We start from the raw sequence: 20,393 nt of genomic DNA, 5'->3' as shown, positions 1-20,393 counted from the left end.
TATTGTTTATATAAAATTATAGAGATGAGGCATTTGGGCCGTCAAGTCTAACATCCTTGTCAGTCCAAGATTCCTGTTTAAAAACATCCCCATGAGATTATGGTCAAACCTCTGCTTTATTACAGTATACACCAAGAAAGAAAGCATCACTTCTCTAGCCAAATGCTGCTGCTTCAAGCTGCTCTTACAATTAGAAATATTTTCCTAATGGTCAACCAAATCTGCTTACTGTATAAGACCTAATGCTGGAGAGGTGGGGACCAGCATTGCTCTGGCCAGGCAAAACTATTGCCTAAACATGAATTTATACAGTTCCAGTCGTAAAAAGAATGGCCAAAAAGTCCACTGACTTGAAACAGTGGGAAGAAAATGGTTAAGATTTAAACTGTAGTACTGACAGAGAGAGAGCTTGATTTCTGTGTTCTGTATCTTCTGCATACAGTTTATATAAAATGTATTTGTCTGCAATAATGCAACTTCAGTTCTGACTCCCTGAAGCTTCTGCTGTTATCTGGTTCCTGAATGTGGGAATATGTTTTTGGAAGAATTTGATAGCCGTGCCTGGCTTGAAGTCTGACACTGCTTTCTTATAACCTAAATCCATTATTTTGTATCCTGCACATGGAATGATTGAGAACAGATCTATCTCCTTCTATGGAAGAAGGTATTTGAAGAGTGCTATCAGAGCCCCTCTGGGTCTTCTCAAGGATAAATATGCCTTGTTCCCTTATTTTCTTCTTGTACAACTTAATTTTCAATCTAAGATCATATTTGTTTCAATTGTCTGCATCCTCCTTCAGGTCTAAAGCTCAGATCTGGATATACTATTTGAGATAGGGGCCAACCAGCATAGAAGAGTGGGACTGTTACATCCTGTGATTTGGACATTTTACTTTCATGATGTGGCTTAAAATAGTGTTAGGTTTTTTGCAGCCGTATGCTGTGTCAACACATATTTAGCCTATGATACAACTTTCATTTGGGCTGTGAAAGAGCAACAGGACTCTGAAATTACTCAGCAAGTTTCACGACTGTGTTGGCCTCTTTCCTTTAGGCAGTGAGATGACCTGAGTTAGGAGATCCTGGGAAATTGGGAGTGTCAACGAGTTTCTGGAGGTGGGTGTGTTATGTATATAATATATGACCAACTCTGTATTGCAAGAGCTGGACTGCTTTTCTAGGTGTAGCATTTGCTCATCTAGCACCACCCCCTGGCTCTGCCTGAGGTCCGAGGTCCACAGCCAAGTCATTTTCAGGAAGGTAGCCAAGCACACACAACAAGTAGTACACATAAAACAACAGGAATACACCCCCACTCCAGAAAGGAATACAGTCAATATATTTAACATTAATTAGATGTATTAGGGCAGCTATCTAACAGGTGTCTAATGACTCTCCTTAAAAGCATAATACCCATAAGCCACACTAGGCTTTGGTGAAGAACAGTGACCCATTGCTGTGGTGGTTGAAATACAGATAGATTACAAGTTCAGCTGGCTGTTGTAAACTGAATGGGAGGCCACCTCAACTTGCTATTCATTCATTTCTACTTCTTCTGTGCTATTCCAATCAGAAGACTCTGAGCAGCTTACAGTTTGCTTAGAGTAATAGGCAAACAGGGCTTTAAAGGTGACAACCAGCATTTTGAATTCACTCTGGCAGCAAAATGCCTGTGATATCACCAGAAAAAAAAAAGATTGCTCAAGATGAGCGCCCCTAAGGTCTCAGTACCAGAATCCTGAATCAGAAACAGTTTTTAGGAACTGTCTCCATCATCAGTTTGAATGACCAGGTGTACAGAACATCTATCTTCACTTCTTTTGGCATTCTACCTGTATTTGTAAAGATGTTGCATGAAAAGTTTTATATCGTATTTTAAGTTATTTCTTGCAGAGATGTTGAAATTAAGCATGGCTAAGCATTATGGAATTGAAGTCCAGCATATTTGTAGGGCACCATTCTGGCCAATTTTGTGACCTATTCAAATTCAGGTCACAAAATTAAACAAATTGGAGGGAGAGAGAGATATCTGAACTGTGTGTGTGCTTCAGATTAGAATTGTCACATGGAAACAGGAAAAGGGAGGCAATATTGTTCATCTGATTAAATTCCATTTTGCCCCAGATGGAGCTTAATTTTAAAGTATAGAAACAGCAATAAATGCCAATGACTTTTTTGAATGGATGCAGTCTTTAAATCCCTCCAATAGTCCCTTTCCATTAAATCTTTCAGGGATATCTTAGTGGGTGTTATACAGAATTGCACCATCCGGTGGTGTTTTTTGTTAATAGCAAAAGTGTCAGAAAGAAAGGTAAAACAAGCAGGCTATATCTACATCTTGCATGTTTTCTACCCTAGTAGAAACACTGACAGCATTGTGCATATAAGTCCTGCTTATGTTAATGAGTTTATATTATTGGCTGCTTCATGAATCAGCATGACTGAGAGCTAGATAACAATAGGCATCCATTCCATATCATCACTGTATTAACGTGAATTTTATCCACTTGAGCATTATCATCTGTGCAAAGTTAACTCCCAAGAGTTGAGAATCGTTGCAGCAATGGCAATGTTAACATGTCACGTGCAAACATGCTAAGCCATAAAGAAGCAAATCTCATTTCAGTCCAAGGCTCTTCCTTGTTGCCCCTAATTGTGGCACAAACATTCCCCAGTAACCATGTTTTTAAATAGAGATATAGATATGAAATGTCCTTATGATATTGCCTTCATCCCATTCCCAGCCCAGAGCTGAAGTACTTACACATCTTTAGCTGTTCCAGTCTTAAAGCAGCTGTTTTCCCTAGAAACTTCTTTAGACACAATTTTTGCCATGAATGGGATCTGTGATGCTTCACTGATGGTATGGTTCCAGTGAGATTGTGGTAAGTGTTCCCAGCATTTATTGGCCACTTAAGTCTGCTGCAAGCATGGCTCTTCCTCTTTGTGGCCATTTTGGCTTGAACTGCAGGAAAGACAGGTCATCTGTCTTCCCCAGACACATCTGTCTGCAAAATGTCCAGCTGGTCCTTTTCGAAGCCCTTCTCATGTCTTACAGAGGCTACGTGGGTTTAGTGCTGTTTTGAGGGGGAGAACAATGGCTGGATTTGCATGGCATACTTACCCATGGTTAACTCAATTTAATTTTCTAGATTCACACAAGATGCTAAACCATAAGTGAGTCATACAGTCGGGCTTTATACAACCCACTTGATTAAAATTTGGTTGACAAATCTTTGGTTCAGTGTATATTCTGAGCACACCAACTTCAGAAAGAAGCAATACAGAGCAGAAAATTGTGGCACTGGGAAACAGTACTCAACCCTTCATTCTGCATCAGAATGTCTTTTTAAACCAGTTTTTGAATCCCCATCTCTTACAAAAGTTTTCTGTCCCTTCTGATAGATTATTCATAACACAATCAACACTCCAAAGTAAATAGGATTTATTACACATATTTGTATGTAAAATATAATTCTGCATCTTAAAATTACAATATTTGGCCAGAGACCCCAAGAATTGTCTGCGTGGAAAAATACTGCGCATCTGAACTGTTCCACATATCAGTTATCCATATTGCCTGTTGAAGAACTTGAAGCATTTTTAGAGTTGATTATTATACAGTTGTAATCGAAATTATTCAACCCCCATTGCAAATCAGGTTGATTGTCAAAATGTAGACTTTCAGCTGTTTGCAATGAATAAATCAAAAGCAATCGAAATAGCTCAACACAATGAATGCTTCAAGTGGTATCCTCAAAGTCAACTGAAAATGCAACTAATGACTTCTCCAGTCTCAAAATTATTCAACCCCTTCATGGCAAGCATCTTCATGCTTAGTAGAGCACCCTTTTGCTGTTATGACCTGCTGCAAACAATGTTCTGCCAAAGGCAGTTCTTTTTGGATTTGGAGGCAATAAGCACGCCAGTAGGTAAAGGAACTTCAGCAAAGGATCGTTACCTTGTCGTGGTGCTGGAGCTTGAGCACCTCAATGATGCCATGAGCTAAACCGTGAAGGGCCACCCAAGACGGGAAGGTCATGACAGAGAGGTCAGACTAAATGCGATCCCTGGGGAAGGTAATGGCAACCCACCTCAGTATTCTTGCCGTGAAAACTAAATGGATCAGTACAACCAGAGATATGTCGGTATACCATCGGAAGATGAGACCCCCAGGTCGGAAGATGGTCAAAATGCTACTGGGGAGGAACAGAGGATGAGCTCAACTAGCCCCAGACGTGATGACGCAGCTAGCTCAAAGCCGAAAGGACGGCTAGCGGCCGACGGTGCTGGTGGTGAACGGCGAATCCGATGTTCTAAGGATCAACACACCATCGGAACCTGGAATGTAAGATCTATGAGCCAGGGCAAATTGGATGTGGTTATTGGTGAGATGTCAAGATTAAAGATAGACATTCTGGGCGTCAGTGAACTGAAATGGACTGGAATGGGCCACTTCACATCAAATGACCACCAGATCTACTACTGCGGACAAGAGGACCACAGAAGAAATGGAGTAGCCTTCATAATTAATAGTAAAGTGGCTAAAGCAGTGCTTGGATACAACCCAAAAAATGATAGAATGATCTCAATTCGAATTCAGGGCAAGCCATCTAACATCACAGTGATCCAAATATACGCCCCAACCACAAATGCTGAAGAAGCTGAAGTAGAGCAGTTCTATGAGGATCTGCAGCACCTACTGGACAACACGCCTAAAAGAGATGTTATTTTCATCACAGGAGACTGGAATGCTAAGGTGGGCAGTCAAATGACACCTCGAATTACAGGTAAGTATGGCCTGGGAGAACAAAACGAAGCAGGACACAGGCTGATAGAATTTTGCCAAGACAATTCACTCTGCATAACAAACACTCTCTTCCAACAACCTAAGAGACGGCTTTATACATGGACTTCACCAGATGGACAACACCGAAATCAGATTGATTACATCCTTTGCAGCCAAAGGTGGCGGACATCTGTACAGTCGGTAAAAACAAGGCCTGGAGCTGACTGTAGTTCAGATCACGAACTTCTTCTTGCACAATTTAGGATCAGACTAAAGAGATTAGGGAAGACCCACAGATCAGCTAGATATGAGCTCACTAATATTCCTAAGGAATATGCAGTGGAGGTGAAGAATCGATTTAAGGGACTGGACTTAGTAGATAGGGTCCCGGAAGAACTCTGGACAGAAGTTGGCAGCATTGTTCAGGAGGCGGCAACAAAATACATCCCAAAGAAAGAGAAAACCAAGAAGGCAAAATGGCTGTCTGCTGAGACACTAGAAGTAGCCCAAGAAAGAAGGAAAGCAAAAGGCAACAGTGATAGGGGGAGATATGCCCAATTAAATGCAAAATTCCAGAGGTTAGCCAGAAGAGATAAGGAATTATTTTTAAACAAGCAATGTGCGGAAGTGGAAGAAGACAATAGAATAGGAAGGACAAGAGACCTCTTCCAGAAAATTAGAAACATTGGAGGTAAATTCCAGGCAAAAATGGGCATGATCAAAAACAAAGATGGCAAGGACCTAACAGAAGAAGAAGAGATCAAGAAAAGGTGGCAAGAATATACAGAAAACCTGTATAGGAAGGATAACAATATCGGGGATAGCTTTGACAGTGTGGTCGGTGAGCTAGAGCCAGACATCCTGAAGAGTGAGGTTGAGTGGGCCTTAAGAAGCATTGCTAATAACAAGGCAACAGGAGACGACGGCATCCCAGCTGAACTGTTCAAAATCTTGCAAGATGATGCTGTCAAGGTAATGCATGCTATATGCCAGCAAATTTGGAAAACACAAGAATGGCCATCAGACTGGAAAAAATCAACTTATATCCCCATACCAAAAAAGGGAAACACTAAAGAATGTTCAAACTATCGAACAGTGGCACTCATTTCACATGCCAGTAAGGTAATGCTCAAGATCCTGCAAGGTAGACTTCAGCAGTTCATGGAGCGAGAATTGCCAGACGTACAAGCTGGGTTTAGAAAAGGCAGAGGAACTAGAGACCAAATTGCCAATATCCGCTGGATAATGGAAAAAGCCAGGGAGTTTCAGAAAAACATCTATTTCTGTTTTATTGACTATTCTAAAGCCTTTGACTGTGTGGACCATAACAAATTGTGGCAAGTTCTTAGTGGTATGGGGATACCAAGTCATCTTGTCTGCCTCCTGAAGAATTTGTATAACGACCAAGTAGCAACAGTAAGAACAGACCACGGAACAACAGACTGGTTTAAGATTGGGAAAGGAGTACGGCAGGGCTGTATACTCTCACCCTACCTATTCAACTTGTATGCAGAACACATCATGCGACAAGCTGGCCTTGAGGAATCCAAGGCTGGAGTTAAAATCTCTGGAAGAAACATTAACAATCTCAGATATGCAGATGATACCACTTTGATGGCTGAAAGTGAAGAGGAACTGAGGAGCCTTATGATGAAGGTGAAAGAAGAAAGTGCAAAAGCTGGTTTGCAGCTAAACCTCAAAAAAACCAAGATTATGGCAACCAGCTTGATTGATAACTGGCAAATAGAGGGAGAAAATGTAGAAGCAGTGAAAGACTTTGTATTCCTAGGTGCAAAGATTACTGCAGATGCTGACTGCAGTCAGGAAATCAGAAGACGCTTAATCCTTGGAAGAAGAGCAATGACCAATCTTGATAAAATAGTTAAGAGCAGAGACATCACACTGACAACAAAGGCCCGCATAGTTAAAGCAGTGGTGTTCCCTGTAGTAACATATGGCTGCGAGAGCTGGACCATAAGGAAGGCTGAGTGAAGGAAGATCGATGCTTTTGAACTGTGGTGTTGGAGGAAAATTCTGAGAGTGCCTTGGACTGCAAGAAGATCCAACCAGTCCATCCTCCAGGAAATAAAGCCAGACTGCTCACTTGAGGGAATGATATTAAAGGCAAAACTGAAATACTTTGGCCACATAATGAGAAGACAGGACACCCTGGAGAAGATGCTGATGCTAGGGAGAGTGGAAGGCAAAAGGAAGAGGGGCCGACCAAGGGCAAGATGGATGGATGATATTCTAGAGGTGACGGACTCGTCCCTGGGGGAGCTGGGGGTGTTGACGACCGACAGGAAGCTCTGGCGTGGGCTGGTCCATGAAGTCACGAAGAGTCGGAAGCGACTAAACGAATAAACAACAACAGGTAAAGGAAAAGTAATGCTTTATTTAATTAAGAATGATAAGTGCAGGCAAACATAAAGCAAATATACCTCACCTGGACACACAATCTCCCCTTCAGCTGCTAGGAGCCCCGGGCAAAGCAGCGGGAGAGACCCCAAGACCTTCAATCAGTTACACTGCATCTGGTACCGGATCAGTGCTGAAGCTCCCAACCAGTCCCTGACCGCCAGGCTTTTTATCCCTTTGGCCACTGACTGATTGATTACACCTGGAGCTAGCACTGGGGTAAACAGGTAGTCAATCAGGATCCTCCCAACCGCCCTACACCTGGAATGTTCCCCTCTGCCTTTGCCAAAGGGAGTAGTACAGAAAATGATAAGAACCAACTCAGATACAGTAAACAACACATTCTGTTATACAACTGAAAATACAGTGGACTCAGCATTATAAAAGCAATAACAAGGGAGATGGACCATGTCAAACCTATCTCCTCGAAATACAATAGTCTTCCACAGGGGTTTCCCATACAAACAAGATGCATAGCCAGACGCCAGCTTCTGGCAGCGTTCCTGAGGAATCATAGCCCATTCCTCATGAGCAATGGTCTCCAGTTCAGTAATGTTCTTGGGTTTGCGTGCTGCAACCACCTTCTCAAATCCCACCGGTGATTTTCTATGGGGTTCAAGTCGGATGACTGTGATGGCCACTGTAGAATCTTCCAGGACTACTACTGCATCCAAGCCTTAGTGGAATTTGAGGTATGCTTGAGATCATCGTCCTGTTGGAAGGTCCAATGACGCCCAAGCTTCAGCTTCCTTACAGACGGCATCATGTTTTCTCCTAGGATTTCCTGATACTTCAGTGAATCCATCTTGCCATCCACACACTGCAAGTTTCCAGTGCCAGAGGATGCAAAGCAGCCCCAGAGCATCACTGAGCCACCACCATGCTTAACTGTAGGCACAGTGTTCTTTTCAGCATATGCTTCATTCTTCCTCCTCCAGACATACCGCTGATCCATCAGGCTGAAAAGTTCCAGTTTTGTTTCATTGCTCCACAGAACAGAATCCCAAAACTTCTGTGGCTTATTGATACAATTTTGAGCATATTGGAGCCGACTTTTCTTGTGCTTTTGGGTCAGTAGTGGTGTACATCTTGGAGTTCTGGCACTAAAACCTTCTGTGTTTAGTACGCGCCTTACTAAGTTCACTGAAATTTCAGTGCCTGTTGCCAGCAAATCTTGCTGCAGGTCTTTTGCAGTCACTGGAGAGTTTCTCTCCACCTGCCTTCTCAGAAATCTGGTTGCAGCCATTGACAGCTTCCTTTTTCTGCCCTGTCCAGGTAGTGTAACCACTGTTCCTTTAACTTTGAATTTGCAAACTATGCTTCCAATGGTGTCTCTAGGAACATTCAGTGCCTTCGCTTTTTGTATCCTGTTCCTTGTAAAAGGCAATGATCTCTTCTCTTACCTTTTTGGACCATTCTTTTGATTTAGCCATACAGTATTTCTAACATGCGGTCAAACGTGACACTCGACAAACCCCTGTTCAGGTGTTCATGTGTTCCAGCTCAAGCACACCTGGTGCAACTAATGAAGCCCTTGATTGAGACAACACCTGTTTTGCATTCTGTATGTGTACTGTTGTGACAGATTCTATTCAGGGGGTTGAATGATTTTGAGACTGGAGAAGTGGTTGAGCTATTCCAATTGCTTTTGTTTGATTTGTTCATTGCAAACAGCTGAAAGTCTGTACATTTTGACAACCTGATTTGCAATGGGGGTTGAATAATTTCAATTATAACTGTAAGCTTAAGATCGCAGCCTTTGTAAGGGAGAGGGTATTCTAACTTTTAGCATTGTGGCCCAATCTATTATTTAAATCCTACACTTGAAATGAGCTCTATTGTCAGTGAAGTAGTTGACCATGCACTAGTAAATACTATGCAAGTTCACTTATAGCAGACTTTTTGAAGCAGGATTGGAAATATATTCTACAGCAGGCATAGATAAATGTTCATGAACTTCAGCCCCAAACCAGCCAGAGACATCTTACAGAAGAGCAACATCACTAAGCCAAACAATCCACTGTCCATCATAATGTCACAGGGAAATGAGATGCAAGCAAGCAATCTGGAATCCCTAGCTAAGAAGCAGCACAAATACAAATCAAATGGCAACAGACTTGTCCCCTCAGATGCAGACTACAGAGCTCTGATATGCTTTGATTAATTTTCACAAATATGAAATCCAGAATTCCCTTTCATTACATTAAACCTGTCTATTCTTGGCAGAATGCTTCTAGATCCAGCTCATCACATGTAATTCCCAACTCAGCTCTAGTTATGCATGAAAACTGGTCCTGCAGAAAGGAAAATCCTCCTCCTTCTCTAGGTGTATCTGGTAAGTTCAGAATTGCTCAAATACTTCAAAATCCAGGGGTTAATAGCCATTATATTACAAATATGTGAATACTGGCTTCCATTTCTAAATATTTTTTGCTGAAATTGGGTGCTCATCTATTCTCCAGCCTACTAACTTCCAGCTTCTCCAATCTGTTAACTTCCAGAATGCAATTTCCCATTATGGAAGTTACGAAAATTATAGCCCTAGGCATACAAAAAACACCAGGTTCAGGAAAGCTAATCTCCTGAGATTTACAGTAAATGTGTTCTGTAAACAATGCAGAGAAATCTTCTGTTGCTGCAATTACTCTTTGAGGAGTTTGGAAGAGTTACCTATTACTGTCACTTACTCTAATAAATGTTTATTCATTTATTTATTCCATTTCTATCCCAACACAGTCTAAATATCAAAAAAAGATTGAGCATACCAAGATACAAACATTCCAATCCTGATTTTTTTAAAAAGGTAAATGTAGCATCTGTCAGTAAGCAATTTCCCTAATAGAGACTTTTGCAAGTCAAAGACGGACTGAAAGCTTAGCAGACCCTTTTTCTTCCCAGGCTTCCTGCTTGGTATTCTTGGTATGGAGAAAAACATTAATCCGATGCTGCCCCCTTGTGTGCACTATAGGCTCTCCTATTGCAAATTATTGGTGTCATGAGCAGGTGCTAACAATATGATTGTGGCTAACAGAATGCAGCATGTTTTCACTATAATTCGGAAAAAGTAACAATGTGAGCAACTGTCGCTTCAGTTTCTACAGCCTGATATAAGGTTAGGCTTCAAAAAAAATGCAAACAAGTAAGTATTATTTGAATATAGATTTGTGTATACTACACCCACTCCTTGTTTAGCAGCCAAGTTCTGTTCCAACAACCAGGTCCTTAAGTGAAATGGTCTCTAAGTGAACATGTGTTGGAGAGAAAGAGAGATGCTGTGAAGATTACTGGTTGCTGCCGTCTCATTCAAGAAAAAGTTCTGCTGTACAGCTATTCCAGCGTTACTCTCACTCCGGCGTGCATTGTTGTCAGGCACATGAAATTTGGTCATAAATGCACGCGTTGGTCAGAAAATGAATTTTTATTACCATTTATTACCATAGTATTTGCAAATGGTCACTAATCAAGGTAGTTGCTAAACGAGTGGGTTTATTTGACTTTCAAGGACTCTGTGGTCACCCACCCATGCCATTAAAATAGCTTAAATCAGACCATATTTGTCTGCCAGAGGGCTGTCGGAGGATAAGATTAATGATTTGCTTGCTTGTTGTGTTCCTACATCAGGCGTTTAAAAAAATCCTTAACCCACCATCTTTCCTGATACATGAGATACAAGCTTCGTAAACACTGGCAAGGGGGCAGAACCTTTATACTCATCATCCGTGAAACCTACTTCATTAAGATTTAATTTTCAGAGAGAAGCCAATAACAAAAATCAGGAAACAAAAATAATCACACCTTCTCTGAAAACCGTACTGCCTTTGGGAACAAAGTTAGGAGAATGGCAAAGAGGCAACTGATGGCCACGTTGATGTCCAATTTGTAGAATCCAGGTCATCTCCTGTTGGACTTTCCCTTTCTTGCTGTTCTTGGGGAAAATAGATAAGAGTTCCAAATAGCAAAGAGTTCATGGCGTAATTCTCTGAATTGTTACAAACCAGTGAGAAAATGGCCCTTTTCTCCAGTGGGATACAATTGCTTTAAACATCTGCTGCAAAATAACCAGCAACGTTTCAGATACATGTAAATCTCTATTGGCCAAATAAACAGCTTATCTAGGTGTCATGGAAAACAGGAGTGGTGTGGCACCATAGAGACATACTTTGGAATGAGATACTATATGAAAAAAACTGCTTCCATTAGAGTTGCAACCCTGTGCATTCTCATCTAAAAGTAGGCCCCAATTAACATAATAGGGTTATTTCTAAGTAAAGGTACATAGATCACACTGTAACTAGTCTAAGGCGGATACTTTGGATAGTTACACCAGCTTTGTCAGCTTGATTTCTGACCTTTTAATTTAGCATCATGCTCTGGTATAATTTATCTTAAGGCAATGTTCACTAGTCCACCTGATTTTCAAGAAGTTGTACTCCAACACTTCTGAAGACTACCAGTTTAGGGAAGGTTAAAATAGCGTATTTTACTGCCGAAGACCAACATGTTCAAGTTTATAAAACAGTATAAAAAGTATGCCTCTTGAAGTTAGCTCGTATATGTATATGTACATGTACATGTATATGTATAGAAGAAAATAGCAACCAATTCAAACATTTAATGTAATTAATAAATTGTCTATGGAGTGTGACTTTTGGTACACCGTGTGTGTGTGTGAAACTGGATCTCTTAATAACAGTAAGTTCAGGTAAGATATTTATTACAAAAATGTTTGCATTTTTGCAATAAATGCAAACCTGTCTAAGACTGAATGTAGCTTGCAGTAGAAAGCACACAATTCTATAACCACAGTAGCAAACACAATGAAATAGACAATAACGTATAAGACATTAATTTCATTAAAATTGTATTCAGTGTTCTTTTATCTAACTCCAATCAACAGCAGCAGCTCTCCAAATCCTTTAGCTGTTTTACATTGAGTAACCACTAGATAAAACCCTAGAATTGTAAAGGACCATTCAGGCCATTCTCAGGAATCATAGGATCAATAGCTTCCCAAGTAACAGAACAAGACCACGCTTAGTCAAATTGACTGGACCTGCTCAGCAGATCCAGGCAACTGTCAAATGCCTAGAATATTCCTTACAGCTGCCCTAGAGGTGTTCTTGAGGCCCTTGCCTCCCCAACAGCGAGCAGGTCACTTTAAACAGGGTCACTCTTATCACCACAATGTAATCCTTACAGATTCACTCTTCATCCTTCTCAAATAGCACTCTAGGCACCTCTTCTGTCATTCCATCTCCCAAGGCTCCTTAAATAACCAAGGAGTAATCAGGATCAACAATGCTCACCACCTCCCTTACACATTCGTTACACCCCTTGCTGGACCCCAATTTCAGTGGGGCTCATAGCTGGCACAATGCCTGCCTAGTCTCCAACCCCCAATGCAGAACAAGTCCAAGATCTTAACACTCCAGGTGTAGAGGAGTACAGAGATGGCTTTGAAGAAGGAATTCAACTAGTGTTATATACAGTGAACATCAACTTAGCCTGGATAGATGGGAGGGGATGAAGTAAAACTTCCAGATTGCCCTGCCTGGATTCTCTATAGTGTAAGAGGAGAAAGCATATGTCAGGCTTTCAAGATTCAGTTATTATACCCTATCATAATAAAATAGACTTCCAATAGCTCATGTAGTATCTGTTTCCTCATCTGGTCAACCGTGAAGGGCTGTCATCAGCCAACGGTCCAACAGGTGAACCCAGCAACTGGCAAGTGTAAATTTATCTTCCAGAAAGACAAAGGCAGGCAGTAATCCAGCTGCAAATGCAGAAGCCTGTGTCCAGGCAGTTGCAGTGCTTGGGTGAGTCTAACATTTGCACCTCCACTTGACCCCACTACCTCTGCCATGACTTCTCACTGCAGTGCCTCAAACTGTCTCTTCTCACCAGGGGACTATATACTCCCAATTGCCTGCCTTCCTGCCACTGTGACCCCTCCCGGCCTACTACAGTCATCAAAATGGAGGACTTCCTGCAGGGCCTCCAACCTCCACAGTGCAAAGTACAACCATACCAATCCCAGACAAAGGTCCTAACTCGAAGGCTGCCAAGTCATTCCTGATGCTTTGTCAGTGCACTATCCTGTTCCTGCCCTGCTCCAGTCCACTGTTCCCAACCAGAGCATATTGCAATATCTGTCAGCCTTGTGAGGTAGTCCAGACAGGACACACCACCAGATGAACGAATCCTACTTTATTGTAAGGTTACATGAACAGAATCTTGAAAGTCTGAAAATACATCTCTCCCCACCTTGCCTTTACAGCCCAAGAAACTAGGCAGGGTCCCTTCTGAAACGTTTGCCACGTCCACATACCTTCTGCGGTCTAGGCTGCCTCTCATCCAACCATTCCCCTGGCTGTGGTTCTTGCCCCTGTCTCCCAAGGTCATTCCCATCACATCATCATACCCATCACAAATATTCTGCTGTCCATCCAAGCCACCCATCAACCAAAAAACATACACGCCAAAGGGTCTCATCTCCTGGTTGTGCTAACAACCATTGACTGTGACATCCTCCTCAGCTGCTGTGTATTTTAATTTTTGTATTTATGATGGAAACTTTTTAATTTATTAAGATTGTTCACCACCCAGAGTCACTTGCTAAGATGGGCAGCCGTACAGAATGAATGAATGAATGAATGAATGAATGAATGAATGAATGAATGAATGAATGGAATGAATGCAACCACAACCACCATCTCCTATCCCCACCACCAGCATTCAACTTCCTCCGATTGTCATCTTGGGGAAAAATAAAACTGCAAAAGGAAATCTATTCCTTAATTGGTTAAGACGTAAGAACAGCTTTACTTGGTGAACAACTTATCCAACATCCTGTACTTTACTGTAATCAACTAGATGCCTGTGGGTGCAAACAGCAATTAGTATTCCAGGTATGGTATTTCTGATATGGAAGCCATTATATAACAATTACTAGTGGCTACCAATGGTAGTCATTTTAATATTAACTAATAGCTATTAGAGACATTATTGTGCGTATCATCATTATTCTAAAGATGTGGATGGAACATGCTACTTCTTGACAAATAGGTCTTTATTTTATGTGACTTGGACACACAGAGCAGGAATAAACAACAGAAAATGAAAGTACAGCCTCTGGACTCCCAATGGAGGACCAGGAGGAAGAAATGAGGAACACTTTGACTGCCAAGTACCTTCAGGAATTGGTATTGATTGTCATCCTCTCTGGATCTTTCCAGCAGAACCCTTTACAACTTGATCATTATGTAAAGAAGCAGAGTGTGCAAAATATGACTTCACAATGTTCTTTAAATATTCATATTTAGCTTCATTTACCAAAATTTCTATTTGCATGATTTTATTAATCCTTTGTTTCTGTATATGCTCCAGTTTAATAGATCACAGGATTTTGGGAACAATGTCAATAGTTATTTCTCTGGGAAACTATAATTACATGAAAATATTACCAAACAGAAGAGACACCTTGCACTATCTACAATACAGGAGGGTGGTAATATGTATTCCCATCATTTATTCACCTGGAGATACTTCCACAGATCAATCAATCACTGAGATAAATAAATATTCAGCCAAATAACACACATTAATCTACATGCAGAAAACAAGACATCACACTGAAAAGATCCCCTTCTTCCTCTATACAAAATTTTACTTAGCAGCTTCAATAAATCAAGTTTAAAAAAAAACACCTCAAACTACTGTTTATGATTGCCCAACAGAGCTGACCAGAGATGTTAATCACTTTTATTTTTTTCCTTCTTGATCATTCATGCTTTCATTTATGAATAAGCAAGAATATCCTTCTCTGGAATCACATGAGTCTTCTTTAGTTCATGCTCATGTTTCATTTCTACCTCACATTTGGGTTATGCCTGTACAGCGGAATCTACTGGGATATACTTCATGAATGTATACATCTCATTCCCCTGAGACAAATAGATACAAGTGTATGTGCATGTCTGTGTGCATATGTCTACACATGCATACATAGAAAAGGGTGGGGGGAGTTGCCGGGGGGAGAAAAGTCCCACTGCAGGAGCAGACCTAGGTAAGTAGCAGAAAGGGACATGCAAAGTTTTTTACAGAACTACACAACTGTGAAAACCTTGAAATATGGCAAAAAAGCTGGTACACAGTGCTGTTAGCTATAGACTAGAGCAGTGTGTCTCAACCTTGGCAACTTTTAAGATGAGTAGACTTCAACTCCCAGAATTCCCTGGCCAGCCATGCTGGCCAGGGTATTCTGGGAATTGAAGTCCACCACCCATCTTAAAGTTGCTAAGGTTGAGAAATGCTGGATTAGAGTAAGGCATGGGGCTGGTGGGTACAAATTCCCAAGCTGTCAGGAACAGTGACAATAGAGGGAAGGAGCAGACCATTATGTATTCTTTGAACTCCGTGAGGAAGATTCAGTTTTGCATAGATTCAGCTAATGTGTCCTCTGCATTTTACCTTTAGTGCAAAGAGCTCAAAAAGTGCAAAAGATCCTCTGTGCTTTCCAGTCCAAAGAACATCTGTTTAGAGAGTCTTTCGTTTATAGTCAAGAACGGACAAGCTATGCTGATCTATTGCAATGGCTTGCAAAATGCAGCCCTTGCTCCATTTAGACTCATTCCTTACAAAGGAAACATCCTTACAAAGGAACAATTAAACCCAGGGTTTCTGTTAGAATCCCCCAGGTAAATGGAATGTCCCCAGGTGATGGCAGCAACAACAGCAGGCAAAGGAGAGGTGGCTGGGGATTAAAATTTTCTTTTTCAGACTGACCGTCTTCTTAGTTTCAACCATGTCTCTCTCATCCCGTAGCTTTTTGTTCATCTCCCTGTTCCAGAGAAAAGTGAGACAAATGCAAGTGTTATGGCTACAGTATTCACATTTGCCCTTTCCCTGCATCCAGACTTACAGTAGGTAATTTCCATGCTAGTGACTTAGGACACATTCATAGCATCACCCAGCCATTGCTGAAGTAATATAAAGCCTGTTCAGATTACTGTTACTTTAGCAGTGACGGTTGCACTTGCACTCTCAAAGATGCTGTTAGTCACTAGTGCGGAAATGACCCAACTTCCCTACTGATAGATATGATGTACTACAACTCCAGTAATTTCCAGGCACATTTTGAAGGCACCAGATTGTAGAAGATTTCATAACCAGTGACAGTCATTAGCAACCCTTAAGCGGTATTTGTATTGCCTGCTTACCTATGGTTTACTTATCAGTGATTTATGTGATTAATCAAATGTTCTGAATTTGCATAAGGCACTAACCTCTAAGCTATAAACTAACCACACTGGGCTCTAATAGCAAGCTAACCTGTGCATTGGTTTGTTGTATGAATACTGCCTTAGCAGACAGAGAGGACAAGGAAGGTAAGAGGCTATTCTTTCTACAACCACAAAAGCTAGTTCACACATTTCTTTGTCATCTGGATTGCACTTAATGGACTGTTCTGGAAAGCAGCTGCTTGTGTAAGGCAGCCATCATGCGGGATCAACCCAATTTCAACTAGTCAAGAAGATTCTGAGTTCAAACTTCACATTTGGCAATGCGCCAACAAATATTTGACTATAGTTAATTCTTGGTCAATCAAATATTTAATTATACTAATTAAATTATTAACATAACTAATTGTGTTATTATTCTGAACACAAAATAGCTTATTTGGGGCTCTACTGAAAAAGAAATGGAGGAAAAAAACAATAGTCATACAAGTCAAGGTTATTTTGTCTGCATGATAGCTTCTTGTTTCTTCTATACACCATGATCAAAATAAATCTTGAGTAATTGTTATCTGTTTATCTGTACAGTAAATGTGGCCAATAACCCCTGCAGCTGATTCTGCTATAGGCTTCTCAAAACTCAAGGAACTGTTTTCTCCTTAACTGCAGGTTTGGATTATATGGTTCCTTCCCATGGAATTGTATCTTCAAGTATAAAGATTGGGGCATCACAAGCATCCTGGGAGAACTGGCCCCAGGTAGAGGAAGAGATCATTGCTATTTCTTCCCCCCTGTACAGGTAGTCCTCACTTAAGAACCATTTGTTTAGTGATGGTTCAGACTTACAATGGTGTTGAAAAAAACAACTTACGACCAGTTCTCACACTTATGACCGTTGCAGCGTCCCCACAGTCACTTTATCACAATTTGGGCGCTTGGCAACTGGTTCGCATTTATGACTGTCACAGCGTCCCATGATCACATGATTGCCATTTTCAACCTTCCCTGCCAGCTTCTGGCAAGCAAAATCAATGGGGAACCATGTGATTCGCTTAACAACCACATGGTTCGCTTAATGGCCACTGTGATTCTCTTAATGACCGTTGCAAAAAAGGTCGTAAAATCGGGTCAGATTTGGTTAATGAACACTTTGCTTAGCAACCAAAATTCTGGTCTCAATTGTGGTTGTTAAGCAAGGACTACCTGTAATTCAGTCAAAAGCCCCCAATTGCAAAAGTCCATTTCCCATCCCCCTTTTTAATATTTCATTTAATTTCCTACCATTGTGTAACACATCTAGTGGCTCCCTAAAGAGGTCCACCTTCTGTAGCTGCTTTATTTGAATATTTTCCAGGGAACAGTCCAGACAAAGATGCCCTCCAGAGAGTCTTCCAGATGCCTTTCTTACCTGAGGAGCTCCAATTGACGCAAGAGGCTTTGTTTTTCTTTCTGCATATTCTTAGAGGCTTGAAATATATCTCTGGGGTAGAAGCAAGGAAAAGAGGGATTCATGTATTGTGAACTCACATTTTATTCTTTTGCAAACATTAATATTGCCTAATACATACCAGTACTAAACCTTCTGCCAGCAACTGTGTATGAAGGATGGTCTAAGTAAGTTAACCCTAACTAGGACCCCCTACTTGAGTTCACATGTTGCACAATGGCATAATGTGGCTTGTGTGCTTTTAGCTTAATTCTGTGTATGAATCAAACCATGGTCATTTGTAAGCTGCAGTTTATGATTTAGTATGATGTGTAAACCCACCCATTTTGACTTACTGAACATGGTTAAAACAAACAATGGCTTAGTACATGATATGAAACTAGATTATTTGTTAATAGCCTATTGTCATGACAGATTGATAGACACAGATATTTTACCTAGCTGCCTTAAATCAAAATGTAGCAAAGGCCTGTACGTATGTATGTATGCATGCATGTATCCTTCTTACACCCACTTCTTCCCTACTAATGGCTGCATGTATGCACAAGGTATAGTTTGGCCCTAAGGATACAGGCTAAGTGACATATACTGCATGTTTAACTGAGCACACCCAAAGTAGCTTTTAAGTATTCTTATTTTTGAAACAGCCATCTCATCTAGAACTTTGTATCTATGGATACTGGATAGTAATTGTGTCTTCAACAATCACCAACTCTGACCCTCCAAATATGCTGGATTTCAACTCCCATCATCCCTGAGAGCATAGGCATTTGGGATTTAATGCTCAACATATTTGAAGTAGAACACATCACGGAAAGATGCAGGAAATTGTTACATAGGCAACAGGCCCAATCTCTTATCTCTGTTTACCATGGAATGCAGGGTTTGGTCAATTAAGTACTAGCAAATAAATTATTTACCGCTTGATAATGTAACTGGTTACCCAACTGGCAGCAATGATTTTCAAAAGACACCATACTTTTCTAAACATTAAAGTAATTTATTTCTGTGGAGATAGTTAATATTTGTTTTGTTCCAGGACTGTTATGCCCTGTGGGTTTTGACAATAGAAGGCTTTATATTTAAATGCTGGAATGTCTAGTACCCAAGCTAATTCCTTCATAAGCGTCTAGAAAACGTAAATGGAAAAAGACTTCCATCATTAGTTTATCTCAAGGAAAATAAAGGTACTATGCCTTCTGTGTCCTTGAGATTTGTAAAGATCGCAGTGGAGTAAAGAAAACAAAATACCAGAAGATGTTCATCCTTACAGAGCCCATCAGTGTTCAGCAGCCACATACAATGGCATTGCTTTTCTAATATTTAAATTCTAACTAGCTGATGCTGTTCTATATCCTGCCCTGCCCCCCGGTCATACCTGTCTTTCTGTTCCTGCTCTACCTGGGCTGCTTTCTGCAATTCCTGCAAGCGACTTCGAGCTACTTCCAGCTCCCATTTGGTCCTCTCCAGCTGACCCAGGAGATTTTCACTCAGAATTCGTAATCTCTCATTTTGCACTCGCATTTCTAGCTGCTCAGTGTTCTGGCATTGTAACTGATGTTCCAACTAAATATAGACATTTATAAAACAAAGTAAATATAGTTGAAGAACCAAGAAGCCTGAAAGAAATCTTGGATTGTAATAAGAACATTTAAAGTAAGCATCTGTAAATCAAATCTGTACAGCGCAATGAAATCATACCAGTATACCTGGCTAGTTGCAGTATTAATGGACATGAAAACATGACAAGATTGGCAACTGCTACAACCAATATTTGCTATTTAGGAAGTACAACATGAGTAACAGTTCATGAGGTTGACTATGTATCAGAGTCTGCCATGACTTGAACCATGACCCCCGTGGAAATACAGGTAGTTCTTGGTTAACAGTGGCAATTGGGACTGGAATTGCCATCACTAAGTGACATGGTCATAAAGCACAATGTCACATGACCACACAGCTTAGTGAGGGCAATTCCAGCACTCCTGGTTGCCATTGTTAAGTGAATCACCACAGGTCATTAAGCAAGGACATCACATAGTCACCATTTGTGACCTCCTGCCTGGTTCCCCATTGACTTTGCTGTCAGAAGCTGGCAAAGAAGGTTGCAAATGACAACCACATGACCACAGGATGCTGCAACATCATAATCATGAACTGTGCACCGAGCGCCAGGAAGGATCATGTTACTTCAGGGACGCTGCAACAGCCAGAGCTCCGAGGTCATAAGTACCACTTGTTCAATGCTGTCGCAAGTTTGAATGGTCACTGAACGAGTGGTCGTTAAACAAGGACCACCTGTACCAAAAGCAGTGTTAGACAAGAGTAGAAATATATGATATGCAGCCAGAATGTCATTTGCCTCAAAACCTAAATAACTACATTTACATTTTAATGATATGTAATAACAAATGCATTAAAAGCCTTAAGACACATTATTAGATGTCCAGGTGCCAGGTTCCTATTTAAATTTTACACAATTCTTAGTTTATTGGGAAAG

General features: G+C 40.9%; 1 protein-coding gene across 4 annotated transcripts in view; it reads right to left on the bottom strand.

The window, feature by feature from the left end:
• Window positions 1-20,393, bottom strand: part of CRACR2B (calcium release activated channel regulator 2B) — a 49,635-nt gene that overhangs the window by 478 nt on the left and 28,764 nt on the right. For 3 of the 4 annotated variants that reach the window (XM_063289300.1, XM_063289302.1, XM_063289303.1), the window contains 3 exons: window positions 19,272-19,459; window positions 17,855-17,926; window positions 14,269-16,049 (listed from right to left, as the gene is read on the bottom strand). In XM_063289300.1, coding sequence (XP_063145370.1) covers window positions 15,893-16,049; window positions 17,855-17,926; window positions 19,272-19,459 — 417 coding nt within the window. In that variant the 3' untranslated portion in view covers window positions 14,269-15,892. Of the gene's footprint in view, window positions 1-14,268; window positions 16,050-17,854; window positions 17,927-19,271; window positions 19,460-20,393 lie in introns of those variants that run through there. The other variant, XR_010066859.1, reaches the window with a different exon arrangement.

The sequence above is a fragment of the Candoia aspera genome, chromosome 1, assembly GCF_035149785.1.
Source record: "Candoia aspera isolate rCanAsp1 chromosome 1, rCanAsp1.hap2, whole genome shotgun sequence".
NCBI lineage: Eukaryota > Metazoa > Chordata > Lepidosauria > Squamata > Boidae > Candoia > Candoia aspera.
The sequence above is the reverse complement of the archived record's forward strand: the minus strand, read 5'-3'. Positions and strand labels throughout refer to the sequence as shown.